This window comes from Azolla caroliniana, unplaced genomic scaffold, assembly GCF_043228905.1.
Source record: "Azolla caroliniana isolate FFs.n. ecotype wild unplaced genomic scaffold, voAzoCaro1.0.p SCAF_9, whole genome shotgun sequence".
NCBI classification, from domain to species: domain Eukaryota; kingdom Viridiplantae; phylum Streptophyta; class Polypodiopsida; order Salviniales; family Salviniaceae; genus Azolla; species Azolla caroliniana.
This window is the reverse complement of record NW_028230444.1, coordinates 2,600,676-2,621,383: the sequence shown is the minus strand read 5'-3', so window position 1 is coordinate 2,621,383 and position 20,708 is coordinate 2,600,676. Positions and strand designations below refer to the sequence as shown.

The 20,708-nt window shown below is 37.6% G+C and overlaps 3 protein-coding genes across 5 annotated transcripts; 1 reads left to right on the top strand and 2 right to left on the bottom strand.

The window, feature by feature from the left end:
- The first annotated feature begins 1,153 nt into the window (after positions 1-1,153).
- LOC147859838 (5'-3' exonuclease family protein) lies at positions 1,154-11,110 on the top strand. Of its 2 annotated transcripts, XR_015530234.1 has the most exons (6): positions 1,154-1,504; positions 7,475-7,657; positions 7,741-7,975; positions 8,437-8,659; positions 10,544-10,926; positions 11,006-11,110. XR_015530234.1 is itself a non-coding variant. In XM_087324530.1 (5 exons), exons 1-5 carry the CDS (start codon positions 1,190-1,192, stop codon positions 10,728-10,730), a joined length of 1,143 nt encoding a protein of 380 aa, XP_087180656.1. In that variant the 5' UTR covers positions 1,154-1,189; the 3' UTR covers positions 10,731-11,110. The 2 variants fall into 2 exon arrangements, 1 of the variants encoding a protein (XP_087180656.1); XM_087324530.1 differs by having other exon boundaries at positions 10,544-11,110.
- Positions 11,111-11,810: 700 nt separating this feature from the next.
- On the bottom strand, positions 11,811-15,874 carry LOC147859837 (heme oxygenase-like, multi-helical). Of its 2 annotated transcripts, XM_087324527.1 has the most exons (6): positions 15,513-15,872; positions 14,440-14,548; positions 13,901-14,194; positions 13,206-13,590; positions 12,585-12,854; positions 11,811-12,306 (listed from the first exon to the last, which is right to left on the bottom strand). In XM_087324527.1, exons 1-6 carry the CDS (start codon positions 15,818-15,820, stop codon positions 11,900-11,902), a joined length of 1,773 nt encoding a protein of 590 aa, XP_087180653.1. In that variant the 5' UTR covers positions 15,821-15,872; the 3' UTR covers positions 11,811-11,899. The 2 variants fall into 2 exon arrangements, with proteins under 2 accessions (XP_087180653.1, XP_087180654.1); XM_087324528.1 differs by lacking the exon at positions 13,901-14,194 and having other exon boundaries at positions 15,513-15,874.
- Positions 15,875-19,242: 3,368 nt separating this feature from the next.
- On the bottom strand, positions 19,243-20,708 carry LOC147859836 (uncharacterized). The gene has a single exon (XM_087325084.1). It carries the CDS (start codon positions 20,663-20,665, stop codon positions 19,418-19,420), a length of 1,248 nt encoding a protein of 415 aa, XP_087181210.1. The 5' UTR covers positions 20,666-20,708; the 3' UTR covers positions 19,243-19,417.

Sequence of the window (20,708 nt, the reverse complement as noted above, 5' to 3'; positions counted from 1 at the left end):
TTAAATGGCAATAATCATTTAATTGTCGCCTCCTCTTAGTTGTGAGTGTTGTTGGAATGTCAAAATATAGCAAAGATGGTTGTTGCTACTTGCATATGTGAGTTTGTATGCTTGCTTATTGGAGGTGAAGGTCATCCAGCTTGATCCCCTTGGCTATCAAAAACACCCTTTTCACTAGCATCTTTATTTTTTATGGTTGTTTCTATGTATACCATATCCTGAATATATTATTTGTCAGTATTTGTACACATAATGTCATAAATCTGAAAGACACTATATCAGGATGATTAATCCTTCATTCTTAATTATTAACGTTAATTATTGGTACATGTTTTGAGGTAGGATGAACGTGAGGCCAATGACTTCAGACACTTATTTTTCGTCATGAGTGTTATTACTAAATGAATAAAATAAAGAGGATACAATGTCACATGACCTTTATTGGAAGATCTTGGCATGTTAAAACATTGATGATATCAAATTGAATATTATTGGGGGTGCATTTGCCCATACTATACCCATCTCATGTGATGGTATGGAAAGCTATAGGGCTTTGAATTTGCCAATCTGATTTAACTCTTATCCATCTTGAACCATGAAAACAGGGACTACCATATGCATTTTCACTTCTTACCTCACTGTTATTGCCACTATCATTAGCATGACCATGGTATTGTTCCCAACTCTTGGGTTGAGGAAAGGGAATTGCAAAACTAATATATCTCAAAGTATTAAGGCATACGGTCTTGTTTTCAACCCTTGGATTGTAGATGGTGATTTATGAAGCCATATTGTTAAGATCAAACCATGAGTTCATGATTTTTAATGTACACAGTACGATATGGCTATGAACCTAACATTGAGTACATTGCGGAAGGCTTGAATTAACAACCTTGTTTACTACCTTAAGCTTAGGCATTGGGTTCCGTCTAGGGGTCGGCAATGGCTCGGTTCAAGCCTAATCCGAGCTGTTAAACGGTTTTGCAGTTCAGGTTTGAGCTCGGCCTGGGAAGGCCCAAGTCAAACCAAACCGAATATGTCCTAAACGGTTTGTCCAAACCACTTTAGGAACCGGTTTGGTTGGTTGGATGGATGGATGTGTGCTTCCGAGTCGGGTATAATGAGGTTTTGGCATGGAGAGATAGAAAGAAGCCCTTCGAGAGTCCCATACAATCCATCCATCCATCCGATGGTGGCGCTGCTGTCACCATCTCAAGCTCTACTAGCCCTTCCTTCCTTCTCCCTCCCTGTCCCTGCACCTGACTCACCATCGCCTCCTCGCCTTGGATCCGCACAGAGCAGGACCAAGAAGAACCTCTCCCTTCGTGCCAGTATCCAGAAGGATGAAGCAGAACTATCATCGCCTCACTCATCTGCCTGCAGAAACTTGTATTTGCTTGATGTTTCTCCTCTTTGCTACAGCGGCAAGAAACCTAGCCCCTCTGCCCTACTATTCTGGCTCAAGTCGCTGTTTCGTATCACTGAGACTCAACCAATCATTGCAGTAAGTCGTCCCCCATACATATCTATTTACGTACACTACATACACATACATACGCACATACATAAAGATCAGTTATGAAGCTTACCCTTTGCTTCATGATTTTTATGCATAAATTCTCTATAGAGCTTGAGCTTTCTAACTTATAATTCAAAATTTAAGGAATATCATACTTGGGATAATTTAGTACAAGCCTCTCTATCTTAATTAAGTGAGGAGCTTGTTTCATTCGAATACATTTCGCCCAATTAACCTATAGGTTATATTGGATGTGTTCTTAGTTCTGAGTCAAGAAACACTCTTAATGGCCTTCTTAATAACTGGGTGCTGGCGACTGTGGGTATTTTGTACTTCTGTTAAGTTGGGACACTAATGTTTAACGTTGTTCAAGAGGGTTATAACTTGGTATTGATCCTTGTTGTAAAGCTATGGAGACTTGAGTTCATCCATTATGTATCCTACACAAGTAATAGCTATAATGGGGCTATGATGTGAGCTTATGTTTTGAAATTTCTTGAAGGATCTGGCTGCCATTTGTTGTTTACTGACCAATCCTTGTAATCATTTTTTGAGGAATTGAGTTACAACATTGCATTTGTAGTAGCCACCTCCAAGCTTATTATGATGATAATTTCCTTACTCATCTGAGCCCTTTTCCATGTTTGTGGTGGTTATTCAATAGCAGGAAGTCTGAATTTGATGGGTTTTCAAATGTTTGCCCAAGTTAATTTATTAGGGTTCAAAATTTTTTAACTTCTAGGGAATTACATCCAGCAATATAGATGATGACACATGTTGGATTCCTCATCATATTTTCTAAACACAAAGTATAGACTTCTTTTATGTGTTATACTATTAGGCTTTATCTCCAATAGGATAAAGATGTAAAGCTCATTTTTGTTGTAGCTCTCTCTATCAGTAACTAAATCTCGCACGAAAATAGGTTTGGAAAGCTCAGGAAAGAGCTTTGCAATTAGATAGAACACATTGAAATTGATAGTCGATGTAGATAACAATAGAAAAAGGAAATTGTTTTTGTTGCGCAAGGACATGATTGCAAGGGTGTCAGCAACACTCAAGGGCAAGGCAACCTAGGGGCAGAGATAAGTATTTTGAAACTTCTGGTTTTCTCACATACAACATACAGGGAAATTCTTATATGAGGGAGTTAGAAATGCAATGGATTGATGATTGTGACATGGGTGATGGCAAAAGGCACAGAGCAATACCACCTTTTGCCTTGATTCAGGCAATGGTTGCACCCAATGTTACTAGAAGATTGCGTAGAAATCGTTTATAGTGGTCGTCATGTTTTTTTTAAGGTTTTTTTAATCTCTAAAGAGCATCAAAAAAATGATCGAAAAGATTATAATATTTTATGAAAGGAGTGTAGCGTATATAGTGCCATGGACGCCATTAGTCGAGTTTCAAGAATGCCCTACATGGGTGGAGATTGAGTTGTTCACATTTGGTCATGTGGCCACTAATACAGTCCTCAGTGGCCAAGTTGGGTAACGTTTTGGTTATTCCATAGTCAAAATTTTCAGAGAAATATGTATGTGTCAATACAAGCAAGAAATGTCAAGCATTTGGGCGTGGAAAAAGCGAAACTTTACTAAATTTGGCCATCGTGGACTGTAATAGCGGTCACATGATCAAATTTGAACATTTTGCTATCTTTTAAAAAATAATGCTTGATGCACTGGAGATTTTAATAAAACCTCAAAAAAACCACGAGAACCAACATTTAGGCCTTCTTCACAATCTTTTTATAATACTGGGTGCAACCATTGTCTGATCGAAAGCAAAAGCTGATATTTTTCCCATAAAAAACAGCATTACTGCTCTATCATAAAACATTGAGAATGATTGCAATAACTCTTTGGTCTTAACTTTAACTTCCAAAATATCCTCTTCAATATATTCCAATACTAATGCATTTTCAATACATTCTAGATGCTCCCATTGTGTTACATCCTCATTTATTGACATAATATGCATGGCCTCTAAATACGTTAGTGTTTGTGTCTTATTCATCTCATTACCGTTATCAATACATTTTTGCTTTTTTCCATCACCCACGTCATAGTCATGAACTGATTGCATTGTAACTCCATCATATAAGTTTCAAAATACTTATCTCTACCCTTGGAATGTCACTGATGTAGATTTTCCTTCGCACCTAGGATGCCTAGTACTTGTAGTGTCAATGAGGCCATTGCAGCGACACCCTTGCACAGCAAGAATGGCTTACTTGTTTTTCTTGTTCTATACACGTATCACCCATTTGAGCGCGTTGTATCTCATTACAAAAGTCATTGTGAGAGCTTTTTAATGATTGTTCCATGTGAAATTTTGTTATTGATAGAAAGATTAGCAACAAAAGCGAGTGCCTCCTCTCTATCTTTGTTTCCTGTTGTGTTGATTGACATGTTTGTATTTGCTTCCTATGATATCACAAGGTTGTTAATAATTCAATATTTATTGTGTAGTATCCATCATCATAAAGGGAAAATACTAATTCTTTGCGAGTGGAAGTGCGGGCAACATCTCGTGACTAGTTTAATCATATGGCGCACCTTTATTTGAGAAGGGTGGCAAGATCATGGTCCATAAGGCTGGGGCATACATGCAAGAGTGGTTGTATTGTTGTCTGTCAACAACTTCTCCCTATATCTCTTGAGCTCTAGCAAGAACAGCCCCAAGCACTGGTAGTCCTCACATTCCATTACCTTGCATAGGGGCTGGGCCTTACGTGCAAGAGTGGTTGTATTATTGATGAGCTTGGGTGGTTGTGTTGTTGTCTGTCAACAACTTCTCCATATATCTCTTGAGCTCTAGCAAGAACAGCCCCAAGCACTGGTAGTCTTCACATTCCATTTACCTTGCATAGTGGGCCAAAGCCTTGGGTAAAGAGGCAATGGCATCCCCCCTTGTTTCATAAAAAATAGTACAATGACAACCATAGTGTTCTTCAGACTCCAATCCTGATTTACAATTGGCAAATTCTTGCTTTTAGAGGTGTGCATGCATATCTGCCTACCTCAATCTCTAACTGATGTGAAAAGGTTCAAACTTCCCTATTGCACTGTGCAACGAATGGGATATATGTATGTGCATATATCCATCCTCTTGTATGTGTAAAAGGTGTGTCTTATAGTGGACCATCTTCCTATCAAGAAATGTTTGGGCATGTTCCATGTTATTTAGTTTCTCAAGTTGATAATATAAGTTCGGATCACTCTATTCTTTTCCACTTTGTTTATGTTTGGATGGGGACAATCCAAGGTATATTGGAACAGTAGTGCATTTATACTTATGCCATGTAGCTAGAACTATTCTTGCGTTCAGGATACCAACAATGAACATCTACATGTTCAGCAAGTTTTCTTGATTTCATAAGTTACAACCTTGAGTGCTTTCGTTTAGGCAACCCCCAAAACCATCGGATACGAGGTTGCTCGGTGATTATTGGGGCTGCTCGTATCTGTGCTCGATTTATATCATGGTGTACTGACGTTTGTTGCTTATTATGGAGGCAATCATTGAGTCTTAAAGTCTCTCCAAATCTTTCCAGTTATTTGCATTTTTAAGACTTGGCCCCAGGCTTCTACTCCATTGAGAAGAGTCAATGTGACAAAAGTACCAAATATCCATAATTTAGTTCATACCTCTTGGATCGTGTATGTGCACATTGTCTCTCCATATCACCAAGTGCTGCATATTCACAAGAAAGTTGAGCAAAGGCAGCATGCTGAAAGGAGAATCGAGGCCCTATAAATGTTACTCCTAGGTATGTGTGGGATCGTGTGTACACCACCATTTCCTTTCCCAAGGAGAATTCTGCGTCTGATCTCATTACTCATGCTTGTGCAGTACTTATATCTAGGTTTACCAACAAATCTTTGTCCAATACAAAATAATGTGAAGGCGTTTAGATATCTTTGTAGTTACTCTGGAGAGTTGGAGATCAGCACCAGTATCATCAGCATATAGTAATATTTGCCGGCCATACCCAGTTGGCATGCTTCTGAACCACTGGATCTCTCTATGTAATGCAATACCTTGTCTATATAGAGGTCTGAAGAGAGTGATAATTGTGACCATCCTAATTTTACTCTAATTGTGCTAGGCACATCCTCCAATAATCCATATGGAGATTACACTTCTATGCACCATCGCATATCTACAGGGACACAAAGGGCTTCTAGGCGCGACTCTCCACATGAATCGAGCATGCAGTACTGTGTTGAAGGATTACACTTTCCTAGGTTCACTGAGAGCCTTTTTTTGTGGTAAAAACCATTCAGGGAATTGTTTAGAGACCAAGTTTATATCATCAGCACAAAGTTGGATGTGAAGAGGTGTACCTAATATGTTGCTTACCTTGTGGACTGCACATATTTAGATCCCTACCTCATCGATGCAGAGTCTGAAGATGGTAGGGGACAATGGGCATCCTTGCTTCACATGAATGGTGCTTGTGATAACCTAACTCATCCCAACATGCTCATATAGTGCATATATAGCCCACAATAACAAAGGCCTTGAGGAAATTTACAAAACATCCATACAATCGGTTCACGTGGTCAACCAAGGGATGCTCGTAAAGAGAGATTGAATTAAAAACTAAATACACAAAACTGAAATGGACAGAATGGAACATAGAGAAAGAAGGTATTCAGCATGATAGGCCAAAGATTGCAAGTTCTTGGTGGCATGTGGTTACAGTGATAGGCAAGCTAAGTCTGTTGGGTCAATGATTATTTATCCTGCAATGAGCTGGCAACAAAGTATATTGGAGGATTTTGTTGGTATGGGAGGGCAAGCAAGCTCTCCGAACACAGTTTAATCCTATGGCACAGCTGGTTTTGGTTATGTAGGGGATGTTAAATTGGAATCTAAAAGAATCATGGCATTTATGACAGCTAGGACAAGATCTTGTATCTCTCCCAATTCTGAAGATATATGGTCTCAGTTACAAGCACTGCGTATTTCACATCCCGCAATTCAATATTTGATTGAGGATAGTCCTGAGTAGGTTGATCGTTTGGGAGTCGTAAAAGCTTGGACAAAGTTACAACAAAGGTTGTATTAATACCTTATTACTAAGCACACATTGATAGTAGACCAGATTAACAAAGAATGGGGATTCAAGAGGCCTAATAGTTTGTGGCAGATGGTGGTACTACCAGGATGGAAGTATTGTATTCCTTTCAAAGCAAAGAGTCCATTTGGCGGGGTTATGGTGGGTGGATTACCTCGAGTTACAGAAGTTAACTTTGCGATGACAGAATGTCTCTTTGGGATGTGTTATATTTGTTCAATTGTAGAGGATCACAGTTGCCATAGTTTTACTAGTTTTCTGGTAGCAAGATCTATTTGGAAGTTTATGTCAGTGGTATCTCTAACTAGGGTATCAACATCCTCTTGCCAATGGGTGGTTGCTCAAGGTGAGATTAGACTGCCCCATCCACTGTTTCAATTTGTGTTTGTATCTACTCAGTACTTGGGATTATGACATAATTGGCGTATGCAGAATGCTTTGGTTTATGATACTCAATATGGAGTTGAAAGGCATATGACTGTTCTTCTTGTTAAAGGTCAGCTAGATATTTGTAGGCTTATTGGAAATAATTTTCCGAATTTGCATTAACTATTAGGTAACATGATGGAATAGGTCCATCCAAAGGAATTAAATGACAAGGGATACAATGGGGAATCAGATGGGGGTTGCTTGTTATTGCACCACATGTACTGTAATTAACATTCTGTATTTAATATAATTACTGTTACAGAAAAGAGAGAGAGAGAGTATATATAGTGGGGAATCAGATGGGGGTTGCCTGTTATTGCACCGCATGTACTGTAATTAACATTCTGTATTTAATATAAATACTGTTATGGAAAAACGAGAGATTATATATATAGAGACAGAGACAGAGACAGAGACAGAGAGAGAACTGTTGACAGGTAATGGATGGAGAGAAGGGGAATGAATTCCGAAGGAATTTGTTACCCACTTACAAAGGGAATCGAAATAATTTTATTCCACTATCATCATCAAAAAATAGGCAAACGTGGATAGGTGATGATGCGGACTTACGAGAGGCATTCCCTTTCATAAAAGCCTTCATGACAGAGTGCCACATTCCTGTATGTAACTATTGAAAGACACTAATTTATGTAAGATTCTATATCACACATATTATATGAATTAACAGCTTGGACATCGACAGATTGTAAGCATTGAAGATGCTGAAGCTGATGATGTTGTGGCATCGTTAACAGAAAAAGCAATTATGAAGGGAATGCATGTAAAAATCGCATCACCAGATAAGGATTTCAAACAACTGCTTTGTGAGAAGGTGCAAATAGTGGCTCCACTAGCAGACCTTAAACGGTGGTCTTTTTATACGCATGAGGACTATTTCCGACAGCATGATAGTCATCCTGATATCGAGCTCAGCCTTCGTGAGCTTCATTGAGCTCCTTATTTGGGGAATTTGGCTCTAGTTTACTGTAATTCCTAAAATGCCACTCTAATTTGTAGATTTAACACAAATCAAAGCATGTTTTCAGCCTTATTACTAACTATGAAGAGCAAAAAATGGGATACTAATATTACAAAAGAGGAAGCATAATTAAGCATAAATTCAATTTAGCATAAAGTAATGTCAAATCTACAGTTGTGGCATTTTGGGAATATTGGTAAACTAGAATAGCATTTAACATTACTATATTCTTAACATTTTGGATATTCTGTGGTTTTCAAAAATTACTAGAATACACCAGAGTATCATGGTAATTTTTGAAGCTTACTGGTTTTGTAGTTATATCCAGAAGGTTGTTTTGGTGTTTCCCTTATTGATATTATTATACCACTTTCATATGTCTCTGCAAAGATGGGTAATGAGTTTCATCTTTCTAAACAGGATGTCTCCTCGGTGACAAGGTAGATAATATCCCTGGACTTGCAGATGTTGTACCTGGATTTGGTAGGAAAACTGCTTTGAAACTTCTTATAAAACATGGATCTCTTGAGAATATATTGAATGTTGCAACCAAGAGAACTGTCGGAAAACCATATATTCATGAAGCTTTGACTAAATATGAATCGTTACTTTGGAAGAACCTTGAGGTGCTCCGCTTGCGAAGGTGAGGTTTTGGCGTTTTCCTTCTCTAAGAGACAATCTATTGTTTTTGAAGATTGACTTTGAAAAGTAAGTTTTAAAACATTAAAACTAGGGCTAGCCTATTCTGAAACCTTTCTCCTTCCAATTGAAATAATCAATATCTTTTTACTTGAAAGATCATACGGCATTTAGGTAAGTTCCTCTTTTGTTTTGTATTGCACTCATCGGGGTGGCCCTATGAGATGATTAGAGTGGATCTCATCACATTCCAAATCTATCAAATAATTGATTGTAAAAGAGTAATGGATACGGAGAGTTTGACGCATTGAGAGTAGGGCACAGAAAGTCAATTCTTGTGATACTTCTCAAGCCAGTCCTTTGTGGTGCCTGACGGAATTGTCTAAAGCTGTGCTCAGCTCTGGTAACAGAGTTTGCTCTGAAGCTGTCTTGGGCTATTTTTGGCCCTCACCGCTTTATGAAGAGGAATAAATGGGCCGCATAGATATTCTTCTGCTAATCTTCTCAAAAGTGGCCGGTGCAGTAAGGTGTGCAAATGGTTGTAGCGGGGCTAGGTCAGTCAGATTGTCCGCAGGTGCGCTTGAATGGAAGTTATTAATCTGGAATTCTTTCCTATAGAGACCTGGCCAGCCGGGAAGAACCAGTTAATAACATGGCTTGCTTGCTTGCTTGATAGCCAAAGAAGTGGTTTTCATCGGTATTCTACCTGCTGAAAGGAAAACAGAGACTTCTGATTCCGCGATTTTGGGCAAAGCAGAAGATGTTGTCAAAAGAATAAAAGTACAGCTTGCTCATTGACATCTCGGAAATATTCTGCTATTGTTGGGGCTAGGTTGAGCCAACTCTCATACGAGCTCTTCAATGTTAAGAACAACCTTCTTTCATGCATGTTGGAACAAACCCTTCAATTCATCATGGCTTACAATCTACCGGAATAACCTGCCATATTCTATCGATTTCCATCCATATAGGAAATCTGTATCTTTTATTTATCAATTCCTCTCCATCTATGTCACCCACGACCAGTTTAATCCCGCTCCTAGTTCACTTGGTGACCTTGAATGGATGAGACTTAGTACTGAATGCGATGACTTATGGTTTCATGACCAAACTCATGAACGAATAAATTAGTGGTGTTTCGAAATAATAGTCTTGTCTCCCGATCCTTGTTACTTTTACCTTTCCATTATTTCTTAATTTGTAAGGTATGGTACTTTATAATTTTACGGTAATAAGTCATTCTATTATTATTTTAGGTTCTCTATTCTCTCTTTCTCTTGGATATATCGTAGTGGGGTCTTAGACACATGGGCCTCATCCTTTTGGTCTCTTATTACCGGGTGTACCTCCACATTAGTGCCTTTCCCAGTATTTTCAGAGTTAATCCTCTATCGTTTTCGTGCCCTAAGCTTAGGAATATGTTTATTTGCTGTTATGATGGCTGGTTATAGTTCGGTAAAGATTTTGAGTGGCTTTGCCCGAACCATGCTATCCCTCAGGGGTATCTTGCTATTAGCACATCTCGCTCTTCTTTCGATCATATTTCCATCAACTGGTTTAGAATCAGGTGTAGTTATTTTATAAGCTTATGTCCCTATAATCCCGATTCGTATTCATTTGAATGATGCAACAAACCTTTATTGGCATGGAAAGAGAAATGGTTTGGTTTCGTCACCAAACCATTCTTTCTATATTACGAACAAATCTGCCACGCTTAGCTTATTGGTTCGTTTCAACACTATATTAGTGGTCGGAAATCTTAATGGATCATCTTCCTTGTTCAATCAATCTCTCTTTATCAACATCATATGATTTTTATAGTTTTCATGCTCAATTTATCCTTCTCTCAGTAATTGGTTTCTGATGGTCAATGGATTTCCTTTTGCAGGAACCTTCCTGTACCTCTTGAAGCAGAGTGGTGTTTTCCAAGGCACAATTCCAATGATTTGGATTCCTTTTTGAAGTTGGAGAAGCATATCAACAGCTTGCGTGCCCAACGTGCATTAAATGATGGGATACAGACACGAAGGCCCTCTACCTGTAAATATGCAAGAAAGTTTAAATCAGAGGTTTAGTATACTAGTAGTATGGAATGAGGAGATAATTTGTTAGTATACCAGGTCTGTAATGTTAACATTCTACGAATGCTCCCATGAGGAAAATTGTCTATCTGCGATTTGTATATGCCAAAGAAGAAAAAGCGCTAGTGTTTAAGATTGCGTGTAATATCTTCTCTAGGAAACATAGGCGTGGAAGAAGAGATGACCACAAGTGTGGAGACAATCAATATATATAATGCAAATTATGGATAGTCATCAATGAGATGTGATCCAGAATTTCATCAACAAAGCTTTCAAACTGGTGTAATATAATACCTTGTAAATTTCACATTTTTACTAGTGACATGAAGTGCAATCAAAATGTTGGGAAAATGATACTCAATATTTGCACTTCTCATATGGACATAGTTTCTCAGTCATTCCAATTCTATCGACCTTTTCCCTTCGTTTTGTTAGATAGTAATTAGCAAGAAGGTGAAGGTCATGCAGAATACCTTTACAGATTCAATTTTAAGCTTCAAAGATCATAGAACCTTTTAAGAACATGGGGAGTACGAAATATAAGCCTGCTTACCAAGAGGCAACCTACTGTAGTAACTTTTCTTTCTCTGATTATTTTGGTATTTACATTTAGCTAGTTTGCGCTGTTTCTCAGGTGCCCTATTGACAGCTCACTTTTTCATGGACTATTTGAAATCATAATTTTGTTCTCATTGGTAATTGTCAGGGTCTCTATTAGATGATACTGTCTCTCATGTTTGACAGTGAGAAAAAGAGGTGATATTGTGGTTCAAATGTGTACTTGTTTGCAACCCTTTTTTCATCTTAAGTACATTCGAAACCCATAGAAAGCAAAGAGAGTTGAAACTGAAATAATGAAGCTAGAAATGTTATTTGTCCAATTCCTCAAAAACAAGTTTTCAAGGAAGTTGAATAATTATTCCCATTTTTTATAGAGTTTCTTAAACATAAGGTAAATGTTCTGAGGAAAGTTATAATGACTTCCAATCTTTTTTTTGAGTCTCAAAAAATATATTCTCAAGCCAATGGGGTTCCATATTTTTTCATGGCCCTCGTTTGTGACTTGCACCAATGGAAAACAATGTAATTATTTCAAACTAATGGATTTTTTACATCTTGATGATAATAACAGCTGAGAATAGGTCTCAATTATGTCCATGGGGTCAAGACAAGCCAACCATGAAAGTATAGATTTCATGCCAACTTGAAACAGTGTAAATAACTCCCTTTGTCTTTTGCCAACCCTGTGAATGCCCAACCTTCACTAGTTGTAAAGTTTCCTTGTAAAGTGGTATCAAGGAAATACCAAACGACTGTGCAACTTTTTTCAAGGAAGAACTTGAGCCGATGATAATTCCCATGTCACACTCGAGCATACATAGTAGATCAGTGACACTGTCACCAATGTAAATGGATATTGTAGGTTCGAGAAGATCCACATTTTTAAGTATCTCTTGATACACCCTCTCCTTATCAAATGGGGTTTCAAGTACACGTATAATGTCACCTGAGGTGATAGACTCCCTGGAGGAAAGTTCATTTGCATGGACCTTTATGAAATCCATGTCTCCTGAAGCAACAAAAGTAAATGCCATAAATTGGATAGTAACAGATACATACGTTATGTGAACATTAAAACTTACAAAATCGACAGATATGATGATGTCCTGTTAAAGACTATGCTTTATAACCTTAACAGTGTGGGTTCAAGGCTTTTAAGAACTGGGCATGTTCTGTGTATGTTCATTAGAAATGATAAAATGCACAAATATGATGGGGTGTAGAGGGTAAAACTTATGCTTTATAAAATTTAGTTTTATAAGACAATCCTAATAAAAAAATACATACCCTTTAACAATGCACCTTCAATAAGCGCTTTACTCCAGCAAACTGAGAGAATGTGCACCTTCACATTACTATACTTCGAGATTTCTTTAAAAAAGTATGAACATCCTTCTTGTAGAGGTATTTCACCACCTGTTCTCCTAACGTCTTCCATATCTAGCCCTTTTAAAGCACGTTTTCTAATTACTTCAGAATTTGACTCTATCTCAAATTGTGATAATTTTTCAAGAAATGACCGTAAGCCAATCTCATCATAATGCCCCTGAGAATTTGCTGCACAAATAGTCAAAAACATAAACACATAAACATCCTCATATATAAATATTTATATAAAACACGATGTTACATGTGAACTATGTAGGACAAAATACATAATTGTGCTATATATTACACCTACATTTTTTTGCAACGCCCAAAAGGAGTGGAAACCATTCATATCACACAAATGTTGCAATTCATGAAATCCTACTGTAATTTGATCAAATAAAATCGTAAACATCCATGCATACACAATAGGGGCATAATATTTGATTGCATGCATATATCTACATCAATGATGTATTAATAATGTCTAAAATAAAGGGAATGGGAAGGGACAAAATCAGCAGTAGTATTAGATCTAACCTTTACTTTCCAGAAGATTAATGATGTTGGCATATTGGGTACCATAGGATTTCTTCAGGAAGTCCCATGTTTGTTTGATGTTCATGCGATGCTCCTCTCCTTGACAGGAAGCATATCTTATAGAAGCATCAGATAGAACAGTACAAGAATCAGTCATTGTACAAGTCAAATCAAAATCTGACATCAACAAATAGGAAAACTTAGAGCTGCTTGTTTGCGCTTTGATGAAAGGTAGGAATGGACAGTCACAGTTAGGTTGAGCAGAAAAGAAGTCCAATTCCAGCTTGAAAGCATGGTAATAAAGTCTCTCAACATGCTCAATATCCTCTTCATCCAAACAACTTGCCATACTGTCAAGTAGTTGCTCAATTACCTCAGTCGATGCCTATCAACAACAATCAAACAAAAATAAATTCAAAGAAATGCTTCACATTAGGTTTCAACTAATGTAGCTCACACCATAAATCCACACAACACACAACTGGGCATAATAATTCCTTGCATGGCCTACCTTTTTAGATATTCACCAAAATATCCCTAAGTTTCAAAAAATGACCACAATACCCCTCTACTAGCAAACTTTTGAATGACAAAGGGAATTCTAGTAATATTTGAACTCTTCCTGGTATTCTGGCAATACCTAAAAAGTTGGTAATATTTTTGTGCCCCTGAATAAGATTACATGTTTAACGAACCTGAAAAGATATGGAGGAGTATGCTGCAATCCAGTCACAATAAACAGAACCCTGGAAACCTTCATCTAAGGTTTTTGCAATCTCTTGTCCCAGAAATGAATACAGCTTCATACATGGTGTCATTGCCGCAATAGTGAAAGCAGCAATTTTCTTCTTATCTATTGTTGTGCCTTTTGTTCCTTTCTCATGTTCCTTAAAAACTCCATTTCCTGATGCAGTTGTTAAAAGAAACTCAGTGTACTTAGCTGTGGCACCATCAGGCTTATTATCCTTGGTGAGATCCACACCCCAAGCCTGAAGAATTCCAATAATGTTTTATTCTTCATATAGGTATCCAAGGATCAAAATATTATGAACATATCTGAACAACTAGCAATTTAGGAAATTCCTGAGGTTCTATATCTACAGTAACTTCAAACTATTGCAAATACAAAGATAGGGGGTTAAATAAATGTTTTTGCTAGTGCATCAAATATTTTTTATGCCTATATTACATTTTGGAACTGAGATATGAGTTCAAATTGGCAAGATTATTCTACCTCTGCATACGAGGAATGGAGCATGAGTTCACTGTAAACAGCATGTTGAAGCTCATTGATTCGCTTCCTTGATACATCATGATCAACATTCTCATGAGCAAGACGATACCTAAACAAATAGTATAAAGATTCAAAGGTCCACGACAATAGGCATCAGATTAAACAAAAACTCTATTTTCTAACGGGTGAGACCTTAGCTTTATTATCCACTAGAAATCAACAATTGAATCATATATTGGGTGAAAACTAGCCTTTCAATCTAATGCCATCGTAAAACAAGAAATGTAATATGTAATGGGCCAAAACTTAGCTTTTTATAGAAAACCCTAAAATAACAATTGTATTAATTAATGGATGAAACAAGCATGATGTATTTGACAGTCCAATTAGGCTAAAACCCTTAAAATAATAGTATGCAATGTACTCCCTAAAAATGACCATATTTGATCATGAAAGCCATTAGAAAATTTATTTGCACTATTTAGTAGGTGAAAACAAGTACCATAATATATCAAAACCCTACAAACAAAAAGATGTGATATAAAACCTAAAAGAACAATATTTTATCTAAATGTGTAAAGATAACAATTGCATAATCTAATGGGAGGAAAAAAGTATTATGATATATCAAAACCCTACAAACAAAAATATTTTCTATCAAACCTAAAAGGAATAAAATTTTATCTAAAAATGTAGAAAAAAGACATTTGCATTATCTAATGTGTGTAAAAAAAGACGTTTGATCAAAACTCTAAAAAACAAGAATTGCTTTATCTAATGGGTGAAAACATAGTATGACATATTTGAAAGTTCGAGTTGAGCTAGGCCATGAAACAACAATTGCACTATATAATGGCTGAAACAAGTCTGATATATTGAAAGTTCAATTTGAGGTCTAAAACGCTAGAAATAACGATATACAGTGCAAGAACTCAACAAGTAATCATGATCGATGTAAATCTTGAAAATAATCATACTAAATCTAAAACCTAAAAAATGACAAGGTTTAGGGTTTTAAGTCTATTCCAGTTTATATGTTGGAACGCGATGAAGAAGGACAGAGAACCACTTACGCCGTGGAGAAAGCTTGCAAGAAGAAAGCATCTTGAGCGATATAGTGCCTGAAAGTGTTGAGGCTAAGCTTCTCTGCAGCCAATGAGACAACAAAAGGGTGATACAGAGCAGCCATGGACAGGGACTTGCTCTTCTCCCACAGGGACAGTGCCAAACTTCCATTACAACGAGTGAAATCCATGGAAGGTCGGGAAGACAACAGAGGAAGAGTCTTAGTGGGGATAATGATGACATGGTGCAGGAACAGAGTCCATCCTCCTCTCCTCCTGCAAACTGTGTTTTGTTGGGCAAATCTTGAAATTGACATGAAGCAAAAAATAATAAATACAAGCAATGATCTCTTCTTCTCTCAGCATCTCCAATATGTATACATATATCATATATGTACATATGTGTGTATCTCTCTATGTATAAAAGTATGTATACATGGATTATGTAACATTGTAATGTATAAAAAGTATGTATACATGGATTATGTAACATTGTAATCTATAAAAAGTATGTATGTATACATGGATTATGTAACATTGTAATGTATAAAAAGTATGTATACATGTATTATGTAATGTATAAAAAGTATGTATACATGTATTATGTATATAATCTTGACAATTGTGGTGCACTCAAACAGTCCCAACTGGAAAGTGGTTCCAAAATGAGTGGGGACAGACCCGAGCAACGCCAATCAAGGTTGGGACTGTCCCAAAGAGTCATACGCAAAGTTGGAACAATCTCACGGAGCCCCCAACAGAGTGGGGAGAGTCCCTATCAAAACGTAGTGTCGATCTGAGTTGGGACTCAAGAAAAGAACCAGTCCCAATCCCTACTGTAGATAAGGCGCCCCCCCATGGTTGGGCCATCCAATCCCAATGGCTAGCCCTCCAAACAACCACTTCTGGGCCTATATAAGGAGGAGCCTCTCCTCATTTTTTATGATTCCTAATCTTTGAGTTCTACTATCTCTCCCATTGTAATATAGAAACACTCTCTAGCCCCTCATATATTGTTGGTCTATCCTAATTCCCAACATTGGGATTGTTGTAATCCCTCGTCTCCCTCTTATAATATAAATCATCATTCTTGTCCCAGCTGTGTTTCGTGTGTTTTGAGATCCCCATAATCTAGGGGCATAACAAATGATATGTATGAATGCATGCATGTAGTTTGTGCCTATTTTTCAATCAAATCATAATGAGGCCCAACAAGGAAATCACAGTCATGGATGGTGCAAGCCACGTTTCCAAGGGCATGTGCAATCTACATTGACAAATCTTTTTATCTAAAAAAGCTTGCCATTATAAAATACACCCTTGGTAACCCAACTTATTTTGGTCGCCTGACTCTTTGATTACAGTAGCACAAACGACTCAAGGCATGTATCTATGTATCTAGATATCTATGCATTGCCTCTCCCTAAGTACTTGTACAATAAGTATTTATGATGGTAAGCTCATAAACTACAAGAATTTGTTGCTTGATGAGTATGTATGCATAATGGTAAGCCCTCCACACCATAAAGATCTGTCACCCAAAGTTTCCCCAAGCTATTGTGGCCTTGAGAAATGAAAAACACTTTCATCGGTATACATGCAATAAGTTGTAGCACAAGTTCCACAAATTGCTTGCTCTATGTTCCATCAAGTTGTGATGTTGTGCATGAAACGAACGGCACTTGACAAATATGTAAACTATACGTTTCTGCATGACTCCAAGCAATTGCCCATTCTATGTCCCAAGTTTCCTGTTGTGCTTTAAACAAATAACAATTGATGTGTTTGTATGTCACCCAAATCAATATTAGTACCTAGAAAATAAACCAACATTTCCATCTGATGTCTCCTAAAAATAAGTCTATTTGGAGCAGTCAACCATGTTCAAGAACAATAATTGTAACACCCAAACCTCGTTGATGTACTTTTGAGACCACATAATCAAGCATTGTATGTGGTCAATTTTTTTGATTGACCATTATCTATCACAATATGTATCATCAAGAAATTATTGTGACACTCAATAAGGTTTTATGCTGCATTACACAGAAATCATTTGGCAAAAAATGAAAACCATCTATAAATGAAACAAAAGAATCAAACTCAAACACAACAGTCACTTCTTTTTCATAAGTGAATCGTATAAGCTAAAGTCTAATTTCACACATATAAGATCAATGAGAATTAGAAGCATCAATGCTGATACTCAAAAAGTTGTCAATCATTTTTACTAAAATAATTATGCCAATGGTAAAGATCTGTTAATACAGACAATTCATTACACCAATAAAACAACCAACTTCTTATACTAAAATACATTATTTAGTCTAGTCTATCATCCACCCCCATACGTAAAGATTAGAGTAAATTGCAATGCCAAAGACACAATGAGAGAAACTTTGTTACAAAGAAGAAACCTACATCACTTATCCATATGGAATCAAAATAGACTTCTCAACTAGAAGATGAACCTGTGCATCATACCAATATTGGGGGAAAAGATGGGACAAATCTTTGAATTTCTGCAACAGGATAATGCATTGACATTTCCTCACTATGGCCATTTCATTTCATGCGTGGAAAATTAACTTGGACGTTAGCAGGTAAAAGAAGCCTTCTGGGAAGACATATTGGTTTAAAATGCACAATTACGTCTTTCAGTTGAAAATAGAACTTTAGGTACAGTTCCTCCCTTATTGATGAACAACCAGGTGTTGGTATAACATGTAAAATATTCATCTCTTAGAATATAATTGCTCTTTAATTGTCAAATAAAGGTAGATTATAAACCCTCCTACCTTTCACTCGATATAGTTGCTGGTTTTCAAAAATCTCAATGGCAATCAGTTTGTATTCAGCCATAATGTGCAGATTCCTTCCGATCCCTAATTGTCACTTTGATGGTATCATACGATAAGTTGTTAACATCCTCAATCAAAGTTTTAGTTGCATTTTTTAGAGTCTCTAAGGACACAAACATGTTTGAAACATTCTGAGCAAGAGTTCAGACATTCCTTTTCAAGGGTTTCAAAGTTCAAGCCAGTCATAATTACTTCATTAACTGGTGCATGTGAGTATCTCTTGACATCAGGCATTAAATGGTTCCACAGAGGTACACAAAATACTTCATTCATTCATATGAATCAGTTTATGAATGACAAAACTGTGCACCTTTGAGTTGGAACCAACCCCAAAGTTTCCATTCAGTAAAATACAAATAGGTTTAAGAATCCGATAATACTTCATTTCACAGGTAGATTACCACTACGGATTTTCCATGATATAAAAACATCTGTGTTCTGGGGCACTTCCATTGGTCTCATTAAATGGAGCATTCCAATACCGTTAATGTTGAATAGGTTTGATGACAATCGTTAGATGCCACTAACAATCAAAGGAATGACCAGAGGAAGAGGATAAGTACCAATGTATTTGAAATGAGGGAACAACAAAATGTAATTTGGAATGACTAATCCATTCAGATAACAGAAGAACTTTGTTTTGTTTATAAAAAATATCAAATTGATAAAAATAAGTGATCCTCCTGTGTTTTAAAAATTCAATTTTGCACAGTACTTCCATAATGAGACTTGATTCCCATTATATTGTTTTGTTATCATCTCATGGAGAATGTGGCCCTTACGGCCATTTTTTCTAAGTTAATGGAATGAGCTTCTTGTTGACACAACAAAAATCTGGAGAACTTATGTAAAATTAAGTGCTAACTTTGCTCATCGTATAAAAAACACCATAGTCAACTGCAAAAGAGTTTTAAGGGTTTTCTCCTGATTTTTTCGTGGTGACTAGCATGGATTATTCTTGAAAAACAAAACTTTGCAGAATATAGTGAAGAAGTTCTTACATTGTGCTGGACTCCAGACAGAGTGCTCTCTTCTCTTCCAATTTTGCGTTCATTACATGGCATCTCCTTCCAAAAGTTTCCGGGCTTCATCTTCATTGATATCAAGAGACCTGGAAAGAGAGCCCAACAGCGCATTAAAAGTCAAGTCATCCAACTCTTGGCCTTGACCTCGCATTTCCTTGAGCAAAGAAGACGCGAAGTTATGGTTCCCTTTTGCACAAAGACCTCGTAGAAGCAAAGAATAAGTCTCAGAAGTTGGGCGGTGACCGTTATACTTCATCTCTTGCAAGAGCTGAGATGCCCTGTCAAGAGACTCTGTCTTCACAAGGCCAGAAATAAGGCTACTATAGGTTGACTCGTTGGGTGGGAACCCTGAGGTGGTCATCTCATCAAACAAATGAACAGCCTCGATCGAATTCCCTGACATACCATAACCATAGATTAAGATATTGTATGAGATTATATCTGGGGCCGGAGCACCCGACCTTCGCATTCGGTTAAAAAGCTGTTGGGCTTTCTCGAGGTCGTGAATTAGCTGGCTTTTATCTTTATCATCTTCTTGTTGTTGTTGATTTTGGTATTGTTGATGATGATGATGCTGTTTGCTGACCGCCGATTTGAGCACTTTGTTGTAGTGCTGGATACCAGGTTTTGCTCCTTTAGAGATCAAGAGCTCAAAAGCTTCCAGAGTTTCTTCGAAAGTGTGAGACGCATGGCAATATAGAGAGAGGAGGGGATCGAGAAGATGTGGCGGAAGGGGAAGAGATGGATTGTTCCAAAAAGAGTGAATATCAACGAGGAATTGATCGACAGATGGTGGTCTTGGCGGCGGTAGCAGGGGAGATACACGGCTGCCAAGGTTAATCGATGACAATGAAGATGGATCGAAATTAGGGTTTTTCAGAGTCCACAATAAAGTTTGAAGTGCGAGGATCGGTTTGTCGATCACAAGATTGTCGATGAGGGAGCATAGATTTTGAGGAGAAGGCGAGAAATCGGCTTCGGAGAGGGCGACCGGGAGAGGTTTGAATTGTAGAAGAGAAAGGGCTTCTCGAACAGTGGGAGAGAGATCATCGAAGCTAGGGTTAGGGGTGGGGTTAAAAGCCAGGTTAGGGTTTTGGGAGAAGAGGGATTCATCGTAGAGATCTGCAGCGGAGGAGGAAGGGAGGGGATCGCGGGGGATAGTTTGCTCTGCGGTTTTCTGTTGTTGGCGATGGGCATGGGCTACGATCTGTCGTCTCCTTCTGATGGACTCGAGGATACGCCATCTGGAGACAGTGGCGGTGGTCGCCATAGACATGGATGGGATGAGAGGGTAACTCTGTCTCTCTCTCTTTCAGTCT

Bases quoted from the DNA above. Each gene is read 5' to 3' on its own strand.
- LOC147859838 (XM_087324530.1), top strand. From the start codon at position 1,190: ATGGTGGCGCTGCTGTCACCATCTCAAGCTCTACTAGCCCTTCCTTCC. The intron at 1,505-7,474 runs GTAAGTCGTCCC...AACTGTTGACAG, and splicing joins AGACTCAACCAATCATTGCA to GTAATGGATGGAGAGAAGGG. The intron at 8,660-10,543 runs GTGAGGTTTTGG...TTCCTTTTGCAG, and splicing joins GAGGTGCTCCGCTTGCGAAG to GAACCTTCCTGTACCTCTTG.
- LOC147859837 (XM_087324527.1), bottom strand. From the start codon at position 15,820: ATGTCAATTTCAAGATTTGCCCAACAAAACACAGTTTGCAGGAGGAGA. The intron at 14,549-15,512 runs GTAAGTGGTTCT...CTATTTGTTTAG, and splicing joins TTGCAAGCTTTCTCCACGGC to GTATCGTCTTGCTCATGAGA. The intron at 12,855-13,205 runs GTTAGATCTAAT...CTATTTGTGCAG, and splicing joins TAATCTTCTGGAAAGTAAAG to CAAATTCTCAGGGGCATTAT.
- LOC147859836 (XM_087325084.1), bottom strand. From the start codon at position 20,665: ATGTCTATGGCGACCACCGCCACTGTCTCCAGATGGCGTATCCTCGAG.